General features: G+C 35.1%; 1 protein-coding gene across 2 annotated transcripts in view; it reads left to right on the forward strand.

Annotated features, from left to right (window-relative positions):
* The first annotated feature begins 268 nt into the window (after positions 1-268).
* Positions 269-22,799, forward strand: part of FNIP1 (folliculin interacting protein 1) — a 65,536-nt gene continuing 43,005 nt past the window's right edge. Inside the window, exons 1-6 of one of the 2 annotated variants that reach the window (XM_023516456.1) lie at positions 269-297; positions 11,854-11,988; positions 14,055-14,155; positions 14,419-14,493; positions 16,337-16,428; positions 22,180-22,263. In XM_023516456.1, the coding sequence (XP_023372224.1) occupies positions 295-297; positions 11,854-11,988; positions 14,055-14,155; positions 14,419-14,493; positions 16,337-16,428; positions 22,180-22,263 (490 nt within the window). In that variant the 5' untranslated portion in view covers positions 269-294. The remainder of the gene's footprint in view (positions 298-11,853; positions 11,989-14,054; positions 14,156-14,418; positions 14,494-16,336; positions 16,429-22,179; positions 22,264-22,799) is intronic. The other variant, XM_012808967.2, reaches the window with a different exon arrangement.

Here is a 22,799-nt window from a genome sequence, read left to right on the forward strand (position 1 = left end):
TAGAAAGGGATTAGCTGCTTGAGATTGCAAATGATGGTGGCCTTAGAAGTATGTTTGCGACAACTTCAGATCTCCATATGTTCTGGATTAAAATCAAAGCGTATATCCTGAGATTGCCACAGAAGCCATGAAAAGCTTGCTTCCATTTTTTTCTGCAGTGACAGCAACCAAAACAAGATTACAGAGTAGACTGGACATAAGCAACACAGTTTGGTATCACTGTCTCCCATCAGTCTTATATGAGACCATCTAGTTGTAGGAAAACAAGCTCAGGGCTCCTACTGATTATGCATTATGGTAAGTTGTATACTTATTTCATTATATATACCAATGTAATAATAACAAAAATAAAGTACAATAAATGTAATGTGCTTAAAGCATCCAAAACTCCTACCCTCACCCCCATCTTTGGAAAAACTCTCATCCCATGAAATTAGTCCCTGGTGCTGAAAAGGTTGGGAACTTATGGCTTAAACAGCAAACTTTTATTTCTCACAGCACGTTGGGTTCTTTGTAAGGGTCTTCTTTCAGGTTGCTGACTGCTGTCTTTTCATTATACCTTCACATGGCAGAAAGAGGGTAAGAGAGCTCTACTGGGGGACAGAGATCCCTTTTACAAAGACACTAATTCTATTCAGTAGAGCTCCACCCTCATGACCTGGTCACCTCCCAAAGTCCCCATCTTTTAATATCACTTCGAGAGTTAAGAATTCACATATGAATTTTGAAGAGACGCATTCATTCATTTTAATCTGTAGTAGTGTTCTCTTTCTCCTTTTCTTTCTATTTCTGCCCCTCATCCCTCTGTTTTCCTTCTTGGCTTCTCTCTGTTGATGTCTATCATTTTTTTTCTCTCTCTCTCTGTCCATGCCTGGCTTTCCTCTGTGTCTCTATTTTATTTTATTTTAAATTTTTTCTTTTTTGAAACAGAGTCTTAACTTTGACATCCTCAGAGTGCTGCCAGTTTACAGCAACCTCTAACTCTTGGGCTCAAGCAATTCTCTTGCCTCAGCCTCCTGAATAGCTGAGACTACAGGCTTCTGCTACAATGCCTGGCTATCTCACTCTGCTTAGGCTGGACTCAAATCTGTGAGCTCAGGCAGTCCACCAGCCTTGGCCTCCCACAGTGCTGGGATTACAGGCGTAAGCCACCGCGCCCATCCCTCCGTGTCTCTTTAGTTTCTCCTGGGTGTATTTTGGTCTCCTCTGCATTTCTTGGTGTCTCAATAGTAATATGTTGGCTCTATTTTCATACTATCCAGTTATTAGTCAGCCTTGAACATTTTTCCTATAAGCCAACTGTTCTTTCTTAAACTTTTTCTCTAAACTCTTTAGTGCCTAAAAGTTAAAACAGACCTCGAGTCTCACTTGTCTTTTTATGTTTTTTTATATTGTCATCCTTCATATTGTCTCCTTAGTAGAAAATTTATCCTTCAAGGTTGATCTTATCACAACTTTATAAATCCTTCCCTCTAGGTATATTTCTTCTCTCCTCTATCAGAATTCTCAAATTTGTGGTTCGTTTTCACAACCTTCTATATCATAGCTGTATTTGTATGTGTATTTGTTAGTAGACTGGAGAAAATCTTAAAGCAAAAAACTGGCCTATTATTCACCATAATTTCCTTAATTATACATTGCCTTACATGAGTTAAGTACTTAGGACATATTACGAACAATTGTTACTACTGTTAGGAAGTTTATTACCAAGATTCTTTGTAAATATACTTTCATGTGTTCTTTTTGAACAGTATAGAAGACATTGAAATGCCCATTTTTTACCCCAAATGACAAGCAGTGATTTTTTTTTTAAATCTACTTTCCTGTACTTATATCTTTGGACCCTTGACTCATGTGAGTTCTCCATAGGTGAGGAAGGATTGTGTGATATAAATATTACTCTAAGCATTTACAATATTTTTGAGTACACACATGAGGAAGAAATCATTTTAGCATTAGCAGTTTGGATAAAAGTAAATCATTCATCTCTACCTTATTTGTACAGCAATATTCTGTTTTGCTTTGGTAAATGTTGAAGTCACTTCTCATGTTCTTCTTTCTTAGTTTAAAACAATCTATGAGAGAAAATGAGGACTATATTATTTCAGACATATAATTTGCCACAAATCTTACTGAAAAAAATTCTGTTCTATTGTTGAGAATATAATATCATTGTTAATTGTAAATGGAAAGCCAACCTTTAGAATATGAGGTTTACCAAATTGCTTTACTCTATTCCCTTTATCAAAAAGAAGTTAACATTTTCTCACTTAGAAACAGAAGTTTCTTACATAGTTTATTATAAGCCTGCTTCTGAATTTTAGAATTGTTTCAAAAGATTGCATTTGACAGTTGTAAGAAAGAGTAGAAGATAGTAGTATTTGGACTTACTTCATGAATTTGAGTATATGTAATTAAGTCTAAATCATATTAGTAATACTTGTTCACTTTGCAGCTTAATATTAGCATTAAAAATGGCTATTGTAAAAATACTATTGAAGTACCATTAAATATATAAGAGACATGGCACTTTTCCTTGTAAAGATGACAAATGATCATAATTCACTTTGTTGAGTACCTTTCATCTGAGTAGGTGGGAAAGCAGTATTTTAGATACTGATCCATATCTGCATTTAGATGACCAAGGAATTGTCTGTGAAGAATATGACCATACTTTATAAGGATAAACAAATCATTTTTGTATTTCCATGCAAAGAAGAAATTATATATGTAGAGTGTATTTAATGTACTTAGAAGGAAATGAGGGAGCTGTATATTTTATTACATTAAAATTCTATACATAATGAACTATACAAGGTGGCCATAAAGTTTGTGTGCAGTTAAAAATAGATAACTAACATAGATGTCCTCTTGCTGAGGCAAGGGGTCACTTGAGCTCAAGAGTTTGAGGTTGCTTTGAGCTATGTATAAATACCTTGATTTTGTTTTAGAAGTGAAAGTATTTTGCATGTCCAAATAATGTCTTATAAAGCTGGGTCACACCTGTAATCCTAGCATTCTGGGAGGCGAGGCGAGTGGATTGCTTGAGCTCAGGAGTTCAAGACCAGCCTGAGCAAAAAAGCAAGACCCTATCTCTACTAAAAATTAAACAAAAAACTAGCTGGACATTGTAGTGGTGTTTGTAGTCCCAGCTACTTGGGAGGCTGAGGCAAAGGGATCACTTGAGCCCAAAAGTTTGAGGTTGCTGTGAGCTATGATGTCATAGCACTCTACCTAGTGTAGCAGAGTAAGACTTTGTTTCAAAAAACAAAAACAAAAAAAGAAACACGCTTTTTTGGTGTGTTAGTTGATATACTCTGACACCAAAAACCAGACACAAATATAAAACAAAGAGAACATTATTTAATTTTTTAATAATTCTATATATATATGTTAATTTATCATAGTCCCAGCTACTTAGGAGGCTGAGACTAGAGGATTGCATAAGCCCAAAGCAGTTGAGGTTGCTGTGAGCTATGATGCTACAGGACTCTACCTAGGGCAACAGAATTAGACTCCGTCGAATGACAAATTACCTATGCATAAGCTTTACAAAAGTCTTCCTAAAGACATAAAAACTTACTTTTGCAAATAGGCAAAATATATTCTTGAGTAATACTCAGTGTCATAAAACTTTCCATATCTTCTAAGTCAGTTGTAAGTAATGATATCACAATGTTAACAATGCTATCTATATATTTTTTGTCATCTTTATTATATTTTTATGGTGGTAGGATGGCATCTGGAACAAGGTAGTAGATCTTAAAATTCAAATAGAAAAAATTTAGCAGTAGTTAGTTGGAAAACTCTGAAAAAGAAGGGTAATGAAGATGAGCTAGCCCTACTAGATTTGAAAGAATGATGTGCTATTAGCATATAAATAGTCTAATGGAACAAAATAGGGATCAGAAATAGATCCACATACGTTAAGGAATTTGGTTATGTGACAAAGGCATCGTCTTAAATCAGTAGGATAAAGATTAATAAATGGCATTGAGACAATTATCCATTTTGGAAGAAAGATGAATTTAGAGTCATCTCACAGTGTACATTAGGAAAAAACTAAGTGTATCAAGCATTTAAATATTAAAAACTATAACAGAAAAAAAATGAGTGAATTCCTATGTATCTGTGGAGTGGAGAAGACCTTTTTGGCTATACCTTAATGCTTGGAAACCATATAAGAAGAGATTGATAAATTCGATAACCAGATTTAAAAAATAAAGCACCTTGCAAGATGTAAACAAAATAAAGCAAAAACGAACAGAAAACAACATCATAAGCAAAGTTCAAAGATAAATGGCAACCTGGAAAAACACTTTTGGATGTCATAATACCAAGTGCTAATCTTTTTTTTTTTTTTAATTGTTGTTGATTCATTGAGAATACAAAGAACTAGGTTACATTGATTGCATTTGTTAAAGTCCCTCTTATAATTGTGTCCCATCCCCCAAAAATGTGTCACACACCGTGATCCCCATCCCCCTCACTCCTTCCCTCTTTCTGCTCCCCACTTCCTCTATCCCCTACCATTTACTAGGTTATTAGTTAACCTGATATGTCCTCATATCAGAATTGAGTACATAGGATTCTTGCAATGCTTTACTAAGAATAATGTGTTCCACCTCCATCCAGGTTAATACAAAAGATGTAAAGCCTCCATCTTTTTAATGGCTGAATAATATTCCATGGTATACATATACCAAAGCTTGTTAATCCATTCCTGGGTTGGTGGGCATTTAGGCTGTTTCCACATTTTGGCAATTGTAAATTGAGCTGCAACAGTCAAGTGCACATGTCCTTATGGTAAAAGGAGTTTTTTCTTCTGGGTAGATGCCCAGTAATAGCATTGCAATATCAAATCTTTTTATACATGGATCATTACAAAAGTTTGAGATATACAAAAATCCAGAAATATAAAATTTGTATAGACAGAAGCAAATGAACCCCTCCCCAAAACATCAGTAAGCTGGATCAGGTTGGAACCTTGCATAGGTGAATTAGAAAGGACTCAGTCAACTGTCTTTCTTGTGAGTGAAATAATGGATGATAACACAGTCTGTCTGAAATCTTTCATCATGACCTAAGTATAAAAAGTTCCTTGAAGACAGGAGAACCAGTCAGTAGATAACTGGGTGAAGGCTAAGAGCAGAGAGTTTACATAAAAATGGCCATTACATATTAATAATATCCTTACTTTTATTCATAATAAAGGGAATGAAAATTAAAACTGTTGAAGCCAGGCACAGTGATAGGCACCTATAGTCCTAGCTACTCAGGAGCTGAGGTGGGAGTATCATTTGAGGCCAGCCTGGGCAACATAATAAGACCTCATCTCTTTAAAAAAAAAAAAAAAGAAGAAAGAAAACTCGAAAACCTGTACTGAGATCTTAGTTCTTTCCTTTATAATTGGCTAAACTCCAAAATTTGAATGACAATACTTTGTTGTTGTAATAAGTAGGTGAAATGGTAAAATCATGGTACTCTGGCAGTATTTACCAAAATTATAAGTATTTATGTTTTGACCCAGCACTTTTTTTTTTTTTACCCACCACTTTCACCAGTAATCGCATTAGCAGAAGACTGGTTTAAAAAGCTATTTACGCAATGGAATGCTGCACACCTGTAAAAAAATGAATGAGGAAGATATCTAATGATAGAAAAATTCTTCAGCATATTAGTAAAAATCAAAGCCAAGGCCAGAACTGGATTACTTGTCTTTTTTGTAAGAAAGAAGGAAAAGTATATTATGCTTACTTTTGCAAAAAGAAACATTGGAAGGATAACAGTAAATCTATAAAACTTATTTTATCTATTAATGTGTAGACTAGAAAAGAGGGTAGATGAAGGAGGATGGAACCTAGACTTCTTTGTGTATGTACCTCTTTAAATTGTTTTGACTTTTGAATCACATCAATTCAAATTTTATTTATATAAAATGTAACTTTTTTAAAGGTTTATAGAATAAGAAAAAATTAAAAATTCATAGGAAAGACTTGTAAAAACTGAAAAATATTATGTAAGTGCTGGTTATTTTATTGAATGTCGGTTGTAATACAGTATTTAGAACATAGAATAATATGTTACGTGCCTAGTTAAATTTTTTAATTACTCACGCTACTATTCTCCTACTCTTTGCTTTCTTTCAAACAATTCAGTCCTAAAACCATTCGATAGGGCTGAACATAGATATCAGATGTTAGAGACATAATGACCCAGAGAATGGCATCCAGAGTATAGGTGGGTTTAGGAGGACATCTGCATAAGGTGTTGCCTGACGCAGGGTATCAGTGCCTACGTGGAATGAGGCGGACATGCACCCTGGGTATCTGAGCCTTAGGAATGTCCATTCAGAGGAGGGGTGACAGGGGAAATGGGAGACTGGCTACAAACAAGGAGGTTGGTCAAATAAATATTTATAAGGATAATAGGAAGCATGTTTCTTAATGTCAGGAGAGGGGGTTATAAATAAGGAAAGGGAGAAAACTAGAATTGTATGGTCGTGTTGGATTGGAATTGGACATACTGGTTGGTGTGAATGTATGTTTACATACACATACCTAAACAAATTTACAAAAATGCAATAAATCTAGGCATACACACACACACACACACATATGTATACACACACACACTCCCTAGCTTTGTCCATTTGAGAGGACTGGGATGCAATGACACCCCAATATAACAAGCATACCTTGAATTCAGATCTTGTTTTCTTTTCTTTTTCTTTTTTGAGACAGAGCCTCAAGCTGTCACCCTGAGTAGAGTGCGGTGGCATCACAGCTCACAGAACCTCCAACTCCTGGGCTTAAGGGATTCTCTTACCTCAGTCTCCCAAGTAGCCGGGACTGTGCCACAAGGCCTGGCTATTTTTTGGTTGCAATTGTCATTGTTGTTTGGCAGGCCTGGGCTGGATTTGAATCTGCCAGCTCTGGTGTATGAGGTACAGGCGCCAAGCCTAGATCTTGTTTTCTAAATTCCATTCTCCACTAAGAAGACCAGAACTTCTGGAGAATTGGTTGGTATCTGGGCTGGGTCAGGGAAATAAAAAAAATAAACCTGGATCTTATAGTGGAAGCTAAAGGAATAGTGGGAACATGTCAAAAAGACAGAGAGTCCAATTTGAAGGGGGTGGTCACTGGCCAAATGAAGGAAAACTTTAGCATAAAAAACAACAATTGTGGTGGCTTTTGTAGCTCAGTTGGCAGGACACTGGCCATATACACTGAGGGTGGCGGGTTCAAACCTAACCTGGGTCAGGTAAAACAACAATGACAACTGCAACAACAACAAAATAGCTAGGCGTTGTGGTGGGTGCCTGTAGTTCCAGCTACTTGGGAGGCTGAGGCAAGAGAATCGCTTAAGCCCAAGAGTTGGAGGTTGCTGTGAGTTGTGACACCACGGCTCTCTACCCACGGTGACAACTTGAGACGGTCTCAAAAAAAAAACCCAATAATTGTAGTAGCAGAACATAATCCTTTTAATAAAATAGAAAACCATGAGTCTATACTGTTATTAAAGAATAAATTAAAAGCTTGATGAAGAATGTCCTTGTTTGTAGGAAATACATCTTAAAGTATTCAGAGTAGGAAGATCATATATATCAAGTAGGAAGCTCACTATAATTTGATTCAGGGAAAAAAATGCTTTATACTGAATTGGCAGCTTTTTTTGATAGAAAATGTAAAAAAGTTAATAAAAATTACAATCTAGTTATAAAAAGCCAGATTTATTTTCTAATAATATTAATATTTCTTATGTGTAAGTAGAAGTGTTGTTTTGTGGATTAGGCATAAAGTATGGCATTACTTCTCTTAGGAATGAAAGCAAAATAGGAAGAAAAGAAAACTGGACTTTTTTCTTCCCTTACAACTCTTGTCATAGAAGGCCTGTGCCTACCTGAGGGATGACAGCTGTATCCTATCCCCTCATTAGAGGACCATCTGCTGTTTGATTTTTAGAAAAGCCAGGATCTCAGGATGGGAGGGAGAAAAGAAACTGAACAGCTGGGGAGGTCGTGGAGAAAAACTGTATATGTGTGTGTATAAATTTATGTACACTTTTATGCATGTTTTTATGCTCTAGTCTTTGAAGTAATGTATTCTGTCCTTTGCCTTCTAGCATATTTCCCTTTGATCCAGAGATAGGACATGCGTAGTTTCCTCACCCTGGAATGTCTTTCTAGGCTTCTTCCTCTTTCACGTTAATTCCTATGCCTTTTTTTTTTTTTTTTTTTTTTTTGTAGTCCTCACTTCAGTGTCACTTTCTTGAACTCCCTATACTAAGCTAAGTCTTCTCCTGGGCTTAAACATTTATTCTTTAATCTCTTCTTCTATAAATCAGGATGATAATGATAGTAATACTCTTTTACATATATTTATTCTTTATTAGTAAATGCCACTATGAGTTAGCTGCTATTGTCATTATTACTTTTATTAGACATACATTGAGATACAGATTTCATTACACATGTTTGTATAGTTATTTGTTTAATGTGTCTTTTTCCTGTTAGATAGACAGATAGTTCTTTGAGGAAAAGGACTGTATCTTTTTTTATTTACCTGCACTTCCTAAATGCTTGGTATACATAGTACTTAAATGCTTTTGTTGACTGATAAAATGGTGATTTGTGATAGTGGGTAGTCAAGCAAACTAGATTTTGTCTACATGTAGATAACATACTTGATAGGTCTTATAACCTTTGTGAAGTTCCTTAACATCACTAAGATTCAAGTTTTGCTTCTATAAAATAGGGTTAATATTATCAATCATGCTTAGTGATAGAAAATTGTATGTGAAGGCCTAGAATTTTTTGGTGATCAGTAAGCAGTGAAGTTATTAAGATAAGGCCAAGAATACAAATAGAAAAAAATACCAACATTTTTAGTGAGTGTTTAAGTGAAATAATATACCTGGAAATATCTAGTGAAGTCTCTGGCTTAATTATGTTAGCCTCTTACTTTACATTTTTTCTAATAATAATAACTACAAATCAATATGCACATGCTAGTTGTCCAGAATGTTACAATTATTATGTAATATTGCATTACACATTATATATAATATTTTATATTTTTATTAATAATATATAATAAGTGTCATTAGGTAGGGTTTTTCTTTCTGTAACTTGTTCAAGGATTAAGGCTTAGGCCTTTGGCTCGAGCCACCAACTACCTTAAAGTAATTTTCCAAGACGACGAACACAAAGGGAAAAAGAGACACTGCATATATGTTTCTCAAGGCCTTTTAGAAAACAAAGCAAATATACAAGAAGGATGATATTGTAAACATCAAGGGAATAGGTAACAAGGGAATGCCCTAAAAATGTAACCATGGCAAAACTAGAAGAGTCTATAGCGTTAGCCACCATGCCACTCGTGCTGTTATAAACAACAAATTAAGGACAAGATTCTTGCCAAGAGAATTAATAGTATGTGGCTGGGCACATTAGCTCATACCTGCAATCCTAGTAGAGGGTGGTGAACCTTTTCATGTTTAATTAAATCAAAAGCTGTAATCAAATAAGGCTGCATTCAAGAAACTTCACCTAGATATACTTAAAATAGACATTATTTTGTAAGAATCTAACTACTGTGTACTTAGAAAACTATTTGTTAATATTAAAGTTAACTAACCTTCTAATGCCTTTGCCTTGTTTGCTTTTAGTCAGAAAGCATTTGAGTCTTTGTTTGCAGCCTAGAGGTCTGCAGTTTCAGTTGATGTTCTACATGCTTCTCAGTCCTTTGGGACCATAGGAGCGTCCTGTTTTGGGTTAGGTAGGAGAATGTAGATTTGCAGCTATATTTGTTTGAAAAGCATGAAGGCATCTTTGTGGCATGTTGCTGAAGTTTTGGGTATTCTGCATTTATACATATTTTAAATGGATTTTTCTTATCATTAAACAATGACTTTAAAATGTCATCTCGTGAGAGCCTAATCAGTTTTATCTGTAGTTCTTTAGGTGCCTTGGTGATACAACTAGGTGAGGCTGAAATGCTAATTTGAGTGTGATGTTAGGTTCTCAAAGTCAGTGAAGCTTTCATTGTATTCTCCATTTAATAGGTTTGTAACAGCTATGTATTTTTCAGATGATACGCATATATCAGCCTCAGTGACCATTGCTAACTGGGAAGAATGTTCCTTTGAAATTTCCTGTTGAAGAAGTGTTTTGAGAAAAGATAATTATTTTTTTTGAAATGCTTGGATTTTGGGCCACATATTATATATGGACTTAGTTTTACTTTGCGAAGAAATATTCAAGCCATTTTGACTTGATATGTTACACAGAAATGCTGCATTCCTATAGAAATCGTCTTCTTTCAATAATTCATGTTCTGGATTCTGTTCTTCATAAAATTTATATGTTCTCAAAGAGAGTGGCCAACACACTTTAGAATGATACAACAAATCCACACTGAATACTTCATTTAACTTTAGTGTGTTAAGAAAGCTGACCATGCCGTGTTGTATTTGTACAATATAGTTAATAGTACTTATAACTTGGTCACTGTAATGAGACTCTTCCCCCCTTGACCAAAACAGTAAAGTGTGGTAGTGTGCACCTATAGGGCTAGCACTTGGGAGACTGAGTCAGAAGGATCACTTGAGCTCAGGAATTAGAGGTTGCAGTGAGCTGCGATGCCATTGCACTGTAGCCCAGGCAACAGGGCAAGATTATGTCTCAAAAAATGTGTATATTGAACGTATTTAATCACTCTTAAGAGCCAGTATAGCTTTCTAAAATGTGTAAAGGAAAATGATTAGAAAAAGAAGAAAGCCAAGAAAAAATACCTGGGTTCAACTGATGTGCCAGCCTGCTCCACCCAGAGAAGCACCGTTTGTGAGACTAAGGGGAAGAAGCCTGAGCTACTGGGACCTACTACCTGTGCGTTTATGACACAATAGATCTTTAAAAAAAAAAAAAAGAAAGAAAAAGAAGGAAAACCTCTGGGTTGTTTAACAAAAGGATCCAGGTTTTGAATTCATTTCTGGTTCTAGAGCTCTTATTAAGTTACATTTCTGGTGAAAGATAATTTGGGTATTGCTAAATGTCGTTCCTTTTAAACAATGCCTTTGGTGATGGTGGCACTATAAAACAGTTAGTTTTGGGCAGCGCCTGTGGCTCAAAGGAGTAGGGCACCAGCCCCATATGCCAGAGGTGGCGGGTTCAAACCCAACCCCAACCAAAAACTGCAAAAAAACCCAAAAAAACAATTAGTCTTCAAGAGTATTGTGGTTTTAGTTAAGTTTGTTCTTCTATAAACCTACCTGTCTGTAGGTCTGTTATGTGGAAGAATAGACCTACTGACAACTATGATAAAGCACTGTAATACTTCTAGGAGTATTAAAGACCTTGATGGATTGTAACTTTGGTAGTTGTGAGCAGTGAAAACTGTAGAGGAGCTGTTGGGGAGGCAGAGGAGAGAAGAGGAATAAAGAAAAAGAAACATCTTCTATACTAGCCTGCACAATCTTTTTGTCTTAAGCTTATCTCTTATTAAAAATTTAAGTACTTGTGAATAAATTTTTGTTTCAAAAATCTAAACATGTGTCTGTATGTATATATAATAAAATATACAAATCTCATTTACATTTCACCTTTCCTTTCTATATTTCTCCCCAGAAAAAGTTAATTTCTCACAATAAAGTTATTTATATTAGCTTGTTAATGGAATTATTGTATTTAAAGGAATTAATGTTTTAAATTATTTACAGTTCCAAGTTATTATAGTAAGGTTATTATTTTGAGTTGTTTCATCTTAGTTTCCCTAAAGGTTTTTATGGTATGATTAAATTTGATATGATTAAAAGTTTGTTAAAATATGCTTGGGAATATTACCTCTGTTTCAGAAACTCTGTAGTGATGCTCAGGTTAAAGTCTTTGGGAAATGCTGCCAACTGAAACCTGGAGGAGACAGTTCTTCCTCATTGGATAGTTCTGTGACTTCATCTTCTGATATAAAAGACCAGTGCCCTAAGTACCAGGTAAGATCATTGAGGTCATTTATGAATTCATTCATTTGTAAGTATTTTTGAGCACCATCCTAGGGACTGAAGATATAGTAGTGATTAGTTCTTTTCTTCCTAAATCTTTCATTGAAGCTGAAGGGACAGATAATCAAATAAGTTTATGATCTTTGATAAATCTTAGGATAGGGGAAGTACAGAGTGCTATGGACATAAATAGCATAAGTATTTTTTCCTTTTATTTCCCAATTCAGATTGATTGGGCTATCAGAATAATTTCTTATATACTTTTTTATATTGAAGTATGAAGATAAATATACAGTTCAGTTGTATCATGAAATTAAAGTATGATTGGAAGTATACATAATCAGAAATGGCACAGTTTTATTTTTTAAAAGTAATGTGACTCTTTCAAAATAGAGAATTAAACCTTCAACTATATAAGAACTATAAATTTATTATAAATATTTGTATAAGATCAGTGTTTGGGTTCATGCTAAGTACATGTCATCTGATATAAATTTGTTTATATCATCCAAATTGGCATAAATTACAAGTATTTTTACATTTAGCAATACCAAAACAGAATTTTAGGCTTTTGCATTATTTGTAATGAGATTGTATTTTGATAGAAATTGATCCTTTTACATGTACCTTATCAGTATGACAGTATATGTGAAAGGAGTCTGAAATTACTAAAATTAAGATGTCAGATGTCTTCAAACATTCCTTCTGATGGAAGAGATTAATAAAGTTTGTGAATAATCCTCATTTATAATCTTAGATTGTTATTTAGATTACATTCCTCCTCATTGAGTTTTTAATTACATTAGTTAAGAATTGAGAAATTGAATGTGTGGTGGCATGTACCTATAATCCCAGCTTCTCAGGAGGCTGAAGCAGGAGGATTACTTGAGCCCAGGAGCTCAAGAGTTTGAGACCAACATTAGGAACATAGTGAAACTTTGTCTCAAAATAACTCCTTGAAACAACAGTAACAAAAACCCCATGACATTGGGATACTCTCTAAAGTAAACAAATTGGGTATTACTTTCCTGACACAGGAAGTCTGTATATATGCCACCTAGGCATGACATGTGGGCTTCAAGATGTCCTCAGAGACCAAGATTCCCTTACCTTTCTACGTAGAGTTAATGTGTATTTGTTACCTTGTGGTCACAAATAGATGGCATTTCCATCTATAGTGACTTTTATTTATATATCATTGATCAGGCCCCTGTCAAATGCATTTGAATGAATAGTTCTGAAAACTACAACTCTAAGAGTTTCAGCTCTTCTAAGTATAGAAATGACTCTAAATTTCCTATCTTCTAATAAGGCTGCAAAATGTCTTCTTTGGAGAATTGTCTGTTCAGCTTCTTCATTGCATTATTAGTTTTTTACTATAGAGTTCTAGGAGTTTCTTGTGTATTTTGGTGATTAACCTCTTATCAGATATGATTTGCAAATATTTTCCCTTAGCTCTCTTTCTCCTTCTCTCCTTCTCTACTTCTCTTCTTTCCTCCTTCCCTCCCTTCCTTCCATTAAAAATACTTTCTATTAAAAACAGAGAAAAAAACAGGGAAAAAAAAAAAAAACCTAGCTGGACATCACAGCGGATGTCTGTAATCCCAACTACTTTGGAGGCTGAGACAGGAGAATCACTTGAACCCAAGATTTTGAGGTTACTGTGAACTATGATGATGCCACAGCATATTAACCAGGATGACAGAGTGAGACTCTTGTCTCAAAAAAAAAAAGTCACATGCAAAACAGTGTATACAATGTAAAATTAAAACCTTCAATGCGGAAAAACTGTAACAAAGGAGTTTTTAATAAAAATCAATACAGTAGAACCTCCCTAGTTGACCATCTCCTTAAGTTAATCTAATTAGAGTAGACATGCTCCCATGTATATGTATCAGTACAGTAGGCTTAGGTCCTTACGCTGATTACCTCTGTATGTTGACCAGGTTGTTATAGCCACTTTAGTGAATCAACTTACAGAGGTTCTACTGCATATGAAATAGTCATAAAGTTTTAATTTCTGCCATTTTTATTAACATATGGTTTTATTAATATAGGGTTCTCGGTGCTCTTCTGATGCCAATATGCTTGGAGAGATGATGTTTGGCTCAGTAGCAATGAGCTACAAAGGATCCACCTTAAAAATTCATCAGATTCGGTGAGGGATTTACTGATTTTTTTAAAAAATGAATTCATTTTCATTCAATTTCTTTGAAAGTGAGAGAATTCTGTATGATCTTTACTCAGATTAAGCATGTTAGATCCTCAGTTTATGCTGTTCTGTAATGGTTTTAGTGCTGCTTCATTGCTCTTGAAACTGCTGAGAAATCTCTGTGACTTACAAATTTTATTCATAATAAATCAAAATGGTTATTATGTTTTAGTTTTGATCTCCCTCTGATACTCTCTTTTCAACCATAGTTCCCCTCCACAGCTTATGCTCAGCAAGGTATTTACTGCACGGACTGGCAGCAGTATCTGTGGAAGTCTCAATACGTAAGTACTTATGGTACATGGAGAAAATGAATTATTTTAGATGTGCAAAACATGAGAACTAACACACTGCTTTTAGACTTGCAGCACACATTCAGATTTTCTACTTTCCCTTAAGTTTGAAAGTTTTTGGAAGCCAAATTTTGTTCTTAATTGACTTTAGCTGAGAAACAAGAGATGTGGTTTCTGTGTCTTTACTTTGATAGAAGCTGTATCTGAAAGTAGAGCATTGAATGCACTTTCATTTTATTATAGATTGACATTGCTGATTTTCAGTTTTGCAGTGCCATCCTTAGTATCTGCTGGGTTTTGCTCTTCAGTTTAAAGATTCTTTGCAGAATTTACCCTGCCCACAGGAGTGGCCTAGGTTAGCCGTATGGTATCACATATATTATGTTAAATATAATATATATTTAATAATAGCCACAGGAATATTGCTGTTAATTTCAGATTAAAATAATGAAGCTGAAGCAATGGCAAGCCTGGTTTCTGGATCATGGACCACATGCCAGAGCCTACTTAAGTACTGGAACTAGGCTTAGGTGGTGGTAGACCCCAGAAATGGATTTTGCAGGTACCGTATCAGAACAGGGCTCAGTAGCTAGCCAGAGTTCCTCAGAGCAACCCAAGGACAAATAGTAGGAGGCAGCAAGGAACCTACTCTAGGACTACAGAAATTCTCTTGAGCCTCTATTAATTGTTAATGACTTTAACTTCTTTTCTGAGTTTTATTAGATAAATTTCTAATGCCTATAGTTTATTTTTATTTTCTTTTAGGAAGAAAGGAAAGGGGAGATGTTCTTTAAAATATTATGGATACTTAAAAAAATCTGGATACTGAAAATACTAATTTTTAAAAGTTTAATACTGAAGTAGAAATTAGAGATCCCATATTGGAATCTGATTCTTAGCTGTAATCACCTACATTTCTTCATCTTTTCTAAGTTCCAACTAATAATTCTTAAAATTTCTAGAAAGGATACTTTGCACTAAAAGCATAAAGTAATTTTATTTTTGTTATCCTGAAAGATTCACTAAAAGAAGTGATAGAGCTCACTTTAATGTGTTAAATAATTAAAATTAATTTTAGATATTTGATTGATGATGCTTTTTTTCCTCCTCTTTCTTTTTCCCTCCTTCTGATGTTTAGAAAATACTTTTGGATCCAAAATATGAGGCTTGTAATCCTAACACTTTGGGAGAGTGACTTAGGAGGATCCCTTGAGCTCAGGAGTCCAAGTTCAGGCTAAGCAAGATCAACATCTTGTCCCTACTAAAAATAGAAAGATTAGCTGGGCATTGTGGCAGGTGCCTGTAGTACCAGCTACTAGGGAGGCTCCAGGCAGAGGATTGCTTGAATCCAGGTATTTGAGGTTGCTGTGAACGGCTAACACCATAACACTCTAGCGTGGGCAACAAGAGTGAGACTCGGTCTGAAAATTAAAAAAATAAACATGAAGGGAAATCTTGCTTGTAATTTAAATCAGGATTAGCAGCTTTTTTCTTTAAATGGCCTGTTAGTAACTGTTTCTGGCTTTGTGAATTATACTGTGTGGTAGTTTCTCAACTATGCCATGGCAATATCAAAGCAGCCCTACACAGTATGTAAATGAATAGGCATGGCTGTGTTCCTGTAAAATTTTATTTACAAATGGAAATAGTAGGCTGGATTTGGTGCTCACATTATCGTTTGCTAGTCTATTATTTAGATAATTACTTTAGTTAGTTCATAGTACTAATTAGGAAAAAATGTTTTGTACTTAACATTTCATTAGAGTGCAAAAGAGTTGCCATTAAATTATAAAATGTATTTGGAATTAATTTATTTTTTTCTTCCCCTCCATAGGCTACAAGACAGTCTTGAATTTATCAATCAAGACAATAATACATTAAAGGCTGATAATAACACAGTTATTAATGGACTACTTGGTAATATAGGTAAATTGTTCCTTTGATTTTATAAGTTTAAAAAATAAGAATTTGAAGCTTTTTTTAAAGAATGAATAACTGTTATAATACCACAGAATTTACTATAGTATGAATGAAAAAGCCATTTAAATATAATTATGTAGAATATATTATTAATATTCGGGAAACATTTGTCATACATTTGAAAATAATATTTTATATCTGAAAAAAGAAAACTGCTAAAGGTATATCTAATATGTCTTCATTGTTTTTAAATTTGATACATCTTTGAAAGCTGCTGTCATTAATTCGAAAAGCCTCAACTAGTACTTTTTATTATTTCATCTGAGGAAGACTGTATTACATTTTTTCCAGTCTTTATTCTGTAACCATAAATGTTATTTTTAAATGGTATACATTTTTGTGAACTATAATTTAGCTGAGTAGTTATTCAAATTTGATGTTCCTTTAAAGATTTATTAGCATTACAGCTTATTTAGTAAGTTGGCCGGCTAATCATCATTGTTATTTAAGGTCAACATTTTAAAGTAGTAAACTATTTTCTACAGTTTCTGGTCAGATGTTCTAGAAGGTTCAACTAAATTGCTGCTTATAGCATTTCTAGTACATAGCAGACTGTAGTATCCCAGGGAGTGAATAGCAATTAGAATAATATGAATATTTTTCTGATTTCCAGTTTAGTAATAACTTTTCTTTGTAGTTAATTTTAATAAATATATCAGTTTTAATAAATATCAGTTCTATGTATTAGTATAAAGTTTTTTCTTTTAACTTGAATAGTATAACACTTTCTACTGTGGACCAGTCACAGTGTTAGGCATGTACTTTATAATGTGTGTGGAAAAAGAAAAGTTCTGCTTTTTCTTAACTCACTTGATTATTTCACTGATTTTAATAGAGTAAAATTGGACAAAGAATCCTTTTTCTTTATAATATGATAATTTTCAAAATTTGGGGGCTTATTAAAAGCAATTCCTTTTAACAGTACAAAGCCATTATTACTTGTAAAGGTAAATGGCACTAAACAATCTAGATATACCCATCTTCTCTATTTTAATATAGTGTAGAAAATTCATTTAACAAACTATAGACTTTACATAATGGGTAGCTTTTTACTTGTACACTCTTAAATATGAATCAAGGATATTTGAGCACCATCTCTTTATTTTCTTGAAATTTCTAATCAGTTGATCAGTAAGTGCTTACCAAGCACCTATAATATGCTAAGTACTATGGTAGGCCTTGAAGATATAGTAGTGAACTTGAGGACACAGTACTTCCCTCAGTGGGTTTATAATTAGTGTGAGTCAGAAAAGTAACATGAGAATTACTACATACTGGCAATTCTTGGACAGGGTTAAAAGCAATGTATAATAAAAATGAAGAAGAGCACCTAATTCTGCCCTGTAGAATCAAGGAAGCTTCTTTGAAGATGTGAGGTCTAAGCTTGAAGGTTTAGCCAGATGATTGGGGAAAGAAATGTTCTAGGAAGAAGCAGTAGTATGTACACAGACACAAGAGCAATTGATCATACAGTATGGAAAGAAAGTGAATAAATCAGGATGGAGCACAGAGTATGGGGTTAAAGGAAATGAAAGAAAGAAAGAAATGAGCAAGAGCTAGATTACAAAGGGCATTGGAGGCCACTATGAGGAATTTGAATTTATACTTGTACAGTTAGACACCAGTAAAGTTACATTTGTTTGGGTCCTCTGCCTGTTTTTGACAAGTCCCAAGACATGATGACTGTATGAAAGAAAATGAAAGAGAGATTTGTGAGATTTTGATAGACAAATTTTACTGTGATGCAGGTCTGACTCCTAGTAAAGGAAAGAGGGATTAGAAGATTGAGGGTATGTCTCACCCTGCCATATAAGAAACATTCAAGAAAGTTTGGCAAGGTCTTTGGAAAGTCTTTGAGTCAAAGTTGGTTGTCAGAAATGTCTCATGTTCACTGTTCACTGCCTTAGTATATTATTGGCTAGGAGTAGCTTATTCATCTATGTGACCTCGCACAAATGTGACAATAGATTTTAGAACACAGTGGTTGGAGTTCTTGATCAATTATACTTTTTGTAGTTGAAGATCTTTGAGGTATATTCTCAAGGCCACCATAGAGGTGTTTTCAGAATATAGCAACATGATCAGATCAGATTTGTATCTGCAAAACGATATCCTCACTACAGTGGGAATGGTTTTAAGTGAGCAAGTGGATTGAGAAAAGGCCTGTAATAAAGGGCTACTCATGGTAGTCCAAGTGAAAGACAGTGGTGACCTAGAGTAAAATTGTGTCAGTGTAGAAAGTTGCTAAGAAATTCATTAAGGGAAAATAGAATGGAAAAGATTAGCTAATTAGATAGAAGAGGTGTGGGAAAAAGAGCTGTATTAAATCTGGCACTTTGCTGTCTGTGAAATTTCATGGATGTTGGTGTCATTCACTAAGAGGAGCAGAAGAAATTGGATTTAATGATTTTAGGTTTAGATATGTTAAAGTAAAATAGCCAAGTGAAGATATTCATTGTAGGTTGTTACATAGATTTTGTAGTGGTAGCTGCTTTAACATAAAAACTGATGAACATTTAATAATTTAAAAACAAATTATTGGCCAGGTGCTCTGGTGCATGCCGTAATCCTGGGCACTCTGGGAGGCCGAGGCAGGTGGATTGCCTGAGCTTATGGGTTCAAGACTAGCTTGAGCTAGAGCAAGACCCTGTCTCTAAAAATAGCTGGGCATTGTGGCTGGTACCTGTAGTCCCAGGTACTTGGGAGGCTGAGGCAAGAGAATCACTTGAGCACAAGAGTTTGAGGTTGCTATGAGTTGTGATGCCAGGGCACTCTACCAAGGGTGACAAAGTGAGACTCTGTCTCCCCCTGTAAAAAAATTAAAAACAATGGAAGTTTTGTTTCCCTCATATAAAATACACAAGATTGTTCCTCATTGGTGAATAGTTTTTCTCTTAACAATGTTTTAGAGACTTTTAATCACCTTTCCTTTGTGTTCTGCCATCTTCAACATATGGGTTTCTAAGGTTGTGCTTAGCTGCATCAAGCCAATGGGAAGGGAATGAGTGTGGGAGAAGGCATGTCTTCTTTATAACTACCTCAGTCTGAAAGTGACACATACCACTTTTGTTCATATTCCATTGATGGGAGCTAATTATATGTCCCCACCTATGTTTAAAAAGATTTGAGAAATACGGTCTTTGGCCAGGCAGCTGCTTCCCAAGAGACTACTTCATGATTTGGAAAGAGCAGCAGAACTTTTTGTTGGGCAGTTAGCTGTATCTACCATAGATCTGAGAATCCTCAGCACATAAAGATAATTAAAAGCATAGGAATGGATGAGATGACCTAGGAAATGTTAACAGTGAGAAGGAAAGATGGTTGAAGAAGGAACCCTGGGAAATGCTTGCTTTAAAGAATGGGTAGGAGGGGCGGTGCCTGTGGCTCAAGGAGTAGGGTGCCGGCCCCATATGCCAGAGGTGGTGGGTTCAAAACCCAGCCCTAGCCAAAAAAAAGAATGAGTAGGAGACGCAGCATATAAAGGAGACTGAAGAACAAACTGTTGAGTGTTTTATTATGGGAACTGAGGGAATAAAATTTGTAGTGTAATAATACTATGTATAGTCAGCATCAAATACTGCTATAAGGTAATATAAGATGGTATGGGCTGCAGTAAGAAACAGGAAAACTTTTGGTGGCCTAGACGAACAGTTTTAGTGGGGAGAATAGAAATTGCACACTTAGAAATTATCGAGCCTTGACGCCTATGGCTCAAGCGGCTAAGGCACCAGCCACATACACCTGAGCTGGTGGGTTCAAATCCAGCCTGGGCCTGCCAAACAGCAATGATGGCTGCAACAAAAAATAGCCAGGCACTGTGGCGGGCGCCTGAAGTCCCAACTACTTGGGAGGCAGAGGCAGGAGAATCGCTTGAGCCCAGAATTGGAGGATGCTGTGAGCTGTAATGTCACGGCACTCTCCTCATTGCGACAGCTTGAGACTCTGTCTCAAAAAAAAAAAAAAAATTATCGAGCATTGCAAAGAACTTATGTCGGTTACATTTATTGATAGATATTGTATTAGGAATTAAAACTGAATTTTAAAATCATCTATTTAATAATTTTAAAATAACACTAATAACCTCTTTCATGTTGACATACTTTGTCAAATAACTATTCTCCAAAGCTGCAAAAAAATTTTACGGAAGAATGGCATTGTTTTACATTTTTGCAAGACTCCTTAATGCCTGCCTTAGTAGAAAAGAGCTAGATTCTCATATCTGCTTCTATACTCAGTCTTTTGTGATATGTTATTTTGGTTGAGGTGTGTCAAGAAACTCCTGACTAACAGAGTTGGAAAATGGAGAACTTCACAGGCCCCTGAAAGAGTCTCAGTATTTAGGGCCCACATTTTGAGAATGGCAGGATTAGTTGTGTGGAGGAAAGGTGGGAGCAATTTGATTATGTTTAAATGTTGATGGAAGAAGGAAGTTATAAAGAGGATGAAATTAAAGATGGAGGGTATAATTGGTTTTTGAAGGAAAGCGAGAGGTCTTAGAGTTAACTTTGGAAGGGAGAAAAAGACCTTTCAGGATTTTTTACTAAGTCCCTAGTACATCTTGAATAACCTCTGTTATTAATGCTTAGGCAGGAAAGATGCAAGCATGGGTGAGAAATTGAGTAAGTTTGGAGGTGGTGGTAGAAAAAAGAAGACCCTAGTGTGATAAATTCTTCTATATGTATGCATGTATATGCATATGCATACTATAGGAAACAAAGTCATATGCTGGAAGGAAGGAAGAGGTGGGTAGGAATGGGTTTAAAAAAGCAGATAAATTTTGAAAATCTCTAGGGTCATAAGCTAGAGAAAATTCAAGAAAAAGCTGACCACTGAGATATGAAAGGATTGCAACACATGCATTCTTGTAACAGGAAAATAATACCTATTAGCAATGTGAAAAACACATTGTCACTTTTTAAAATAGAAAGCCCCTCCCCATTTCCCCCTAGGAAAACTCTACATGGCTATTTAGACTATCTTTATCAAAGCATAACTAACAGGTAACCTAGCTGCTTGCTTCCATGCCCCTCAGATTGTTGTTACCTTCTCTTGGTCAAGTGTGTGGTCCCCACTTCTCTTGGACAGCTAGGAATGTGGCCCTGATGGGCTGTACTGGTTTTCCTGCTTCTATAGTGGCTGACTCTTGGTCTAGGAACCCTGGTTCTTTCATTACTTTGTAAATTAGCACTAAGTTAGCAAAAACAGATTTTAATTTGTCAGGAAGATCATTTTTCTATTTTTGCTCCTTGTTGTATGTTGTGTGCCAAATGCTTCAGTGATTTTCTCCTTACTGCAGTTGCAGGAGTATCTTAAAACTGACTTTCAGATGAACTTATTTGGCAAATGCTAAATTATATAAATAACGTTACAGTGCTTTTCTGAATCTTAAAAACATTGTTTTAGATTAGAAATGATTGAACATTTAAAATAATTTTTATCTTATATAGCAGAAGCTTATTTCTATTAATTATATGTGGATTTATTAGTAAATAGACATGAAATTGTTTTGACATAAACCAAAGGAGGACCATCCTATTTCTAAAAAGGAAGCCAGCTTGAATTATTATTTAATTTAAAAGTTTTCATCCATATCTGTTGGTCTGTTCTTGTGCTGCCTTAGCTCACCTTTTTTTCCTGACGCATTGTGGCTTCTCTAACAGTCCTCTTTCATGTGTATTTTACGTTTTTGCCATGTAGGTCTTTCACAGTTCTGCAGCCCCAGGCGGGCATTCTCTGAGCAGGGTCCGCTCCGCCTGATCAGGAGCGCCTCTTTCTTTGCAGGTTTGCGATGTGCTGTGTGGGTAGACTAGTTGGTGTGCCCTAGAGGCTAGAATCTGTAGTTAAGCTGTGGAAACAAGAGAGTAGATGAATGCAGTTGGGGAGGTTGCAATTAAGAAAACTTAATCCTTTGTACAGAATGTGTTTTTAAAATTTCCAGAAACTGAATTATCAGTAGAATTGAATTGGTATTTTTATGAAATTTCAGTTTGTCATTTATCTGATTATGTCATAGTGATTTTAACTTTACAATCCTAAACCAGAATTTACTATGAACATTATTTCTTATAATACCACGTGGATTTTTAATGTGATACTGTCTTGTTTCCATGGCTGAATAGCTTTTGTGCCATAGTTTATCAATTGCAGAAAATATCCTATCTTGTAATTGTAAAATTTCTGATCTACACTGTTCCATAAGAACAATTTTTCTTGGAGCTAAGATTTAGATGAACAAGCGTCATTATAATGCTCTAGAAAAGGCATATATGAGTGTATTTGTTTGTGTCATTAAATTGATTATTATAGAATATGTTTTC

This window comes from Otolemur garnettii, unplaced genomic scaffold, assembly GCF_000181295.1.
Source record: "Otolemur garnettii isolate 467f Iridium unplaced genomic scaffold, OtoGar3 scaffold00003, whole genome shotgun sequence".
Lineage (NCBI taxonomy): Eukaryota > Metazoa > Chordata > Mammalia > Primates > Galagidae > Otolemur > Otolemur garnettii.